Consider the following 2,278-nt stretch of genomic DNA (forward strand, 5'->3'; position numbering starts at 1 on the left):
GAGTTTCTAGATTATCTGATGTACTAAATAACAAATACCTGTTTCATGGAATGATTTGTATTTTGTTGTATTAGCCTGTTCCTTCTGGCCTCAGTTTTATTATAGGAAAAGAGAAATATTTTTATACCTGCTGCTAGAACTAGGACTGCTCACTTTCTTCACTAGAGACTCTCACAGTTTAGTCCTATGCCTAATGAAAATGGATCATCATTGAAAGTACTAATCATAATCTTTACTGCTCAGCACCAGGATCTGTAGATTTCAAAAGACTGGAGTTTCTACCAGTCATGACTGCTGGTAGTTGGAAGTCCCCTCTTTTCCTTTTTGAAGAAAGTTTTCAATAACCTGCAGATCCTCTTTAAACACAGGAGATGACTGTCCTGAAATCAGTACCAACAATGTCAGAGCAGCACCTTTTTCCCAAGGAGCTTGATTTCTAGTTTTATTATTATGTCAAATCAAGTCCAGACAGATATAAAAAACTAAGCCATACTAGTGTCCTAGGTCTCTCTCCTACTTCCCCTCTTCTCCCCAAAAGAAAAGAAAAAATAATTTAACTATTGCCTCAGGCTGACTGTTATGAGCCACCAAGTTACCTAATTTATCAGAAAAGACAGACAAGCAGATTAATTAGGATCACAACAGTATGGGTATGGGGCATACTTTTTAATGCACACTTTGCATTATTTCACTACACTGTGCCCAGTTATTTTCTTTCCACCATTGTTAGGAAGGCCTAGACTTTTAAGTAGTGTTTAAAGCCAAAATTAATTGTACTACCTCAGTTTTTCCAAACTAATGGCATTTACTCTCAGAAGAATTACAGGTTTCAGCTGTCCCCCTCTGATGTATTGCCTGGGAAAAGAGATGGCAGTGGGTGACTTAGTTCTGCTCAGGCCACAAGGCCAAAATCTGCTCCAGGTTATGCTACTACAAGGCTCCAATGTCTGGATGTCCAGGGTCTGGCTGAAATTTTAAAGAGCCCATGTGGTGCACAGTGTGGGAATAAGTTCTAGATGTATAAAATCTCTACTGCAGTAGAGCTGCTTCAGTCCAATACTGGTATAACCAAGCAGAGCATCTTACTGTACTGTATTTAAACACCGACAGATTATGGTTGTTGAACTGTGTGATCTACACAACTATCAATTCTAATCATCTTATATCATGTCTTCTGACATTTATCCATTCCTTAGAGCAAGTTAAGAGAGATAAAGCCTGCACCTCTGCTTAGTTTCCAGGTAGAATCTCACCATATAAGCATGCTGGAAGTCATTTTTCTTCAAAACTTAAAGACACTTCAGAGAAAACAAACCACCCACACAAATGCAAACCTGTTGTGGAGAGTGTACGAAGGAGTGCATCTTTGAAGTGTGTCATCCAGCCCAAATCCTCAAAGTAAAACAACAGGAGCAGAAATTCAGATATGCATGGCAATTGCTCATCCTACCCTTCCTCTGATCTCGCTTGAAGGACCATGATACGCACTTAAGAGTTTTCAGCAGTTGCATTTGTTCCCTTTGGATTGAAGCAGTCTCTGAAGATGCTACTTTTGTTTCTGCTTGTTGTCATTGTTGCCATAGGTAGAGCCCTTGTTAATCTCTGTAACCCCGATCATCCATCTGACACCAACAGAAGCTGCAAAATAAAAACAGTTAAAGGTAAGATCTGTACAAGTGTAGCATTGTCAAAGAGACTAACAGTGTTCTCAGTCTTAGCAGCACAGCATTAAAGGTAAGTGCCTGCTCTGTCCTTGTGTGACCTGTGATGAAAGGTAAGTCCCCACACTTCACACTATGGTAGCTGCTGATGGAACATCCTCAGGCTAGACATGTCCTTTCCCACCAGCAGAAAGAACCTACAGGGAACCAATGTGGGTGTGAGGCACAGGCATATTAAACCTTGGACCAGGCTGGCTGTGCAGTGGGGTGCTGTGGGGCTGCTGGTGTTTCCTGGCTCTCAGGAGTTGAGTGACAAAGTAAAATAACGTACATGTCTACATGTGAGGTGCAGCAGGGCAAGATCCCATCAACAGCCTCATGTCTCCAAGAGGACAAGCAAGCACAAGGGCACCTCAGATCTTGATAAACAAACAATGTAAGTTGTGGCATGTTTAACAACAGCTTATGAAAAAGTCCATTACAATAGGCCAGATTAATTTAAAAGATTTTTAAAGCTGATTTAGTGGTAATAATTCACCATGTGCAAGGATTCTTTTTATGCATTTATTTGTAGAATGTAAAGCAACTAAGATAAACACAACTTAGCCTAAACTCTT

At 40.4% G+C, this 2,278-nt stretch overlaps 1 protein-coding gene across 1 annotated transcript in view; it reads right to left on the reverse strand.

Annotated features, from left to right (window-relative positions):
- Positions 1-1,292: 1,292 nt before the first annotated feature.
- AGPAT4 (1-acylglycerol-3-phosphate O-acyltransferase 4) overlaps positions 1,293-2,278 on the reverse strand; it is a 65,186-nt gene continuing 64,200 nt past the window's right edge. Inside the window, exon 8 of the mRNA XM_009085183.1 lies at positions 1,293-1,638. Within this exon, the coding sequence (XP_009083431.1) occupies positions 1,547-1,638 (92 nt within the window). The 3' untranslated portion in view covers positions 1,293-1,546. The remainder of the gene's footprint in view (positions 1,639-2,278) is intronic.

Source organism: Acanthisitta chloris, unplaced genomic scaffold, assembly GCF_000695815.1.
Source record: "Acanthisitta chloris isolate BGI_N310 unplaced genomic scaffold, ASM69581v1 scaffold5452, whole genome shotgun sequence".
Lineage (NCBI taxonomy): Eukaryota > Metazoa > Chordata > Aves > Passeriformes > Acanthisittidae > Acanthisitta > Acanthisitta chloris.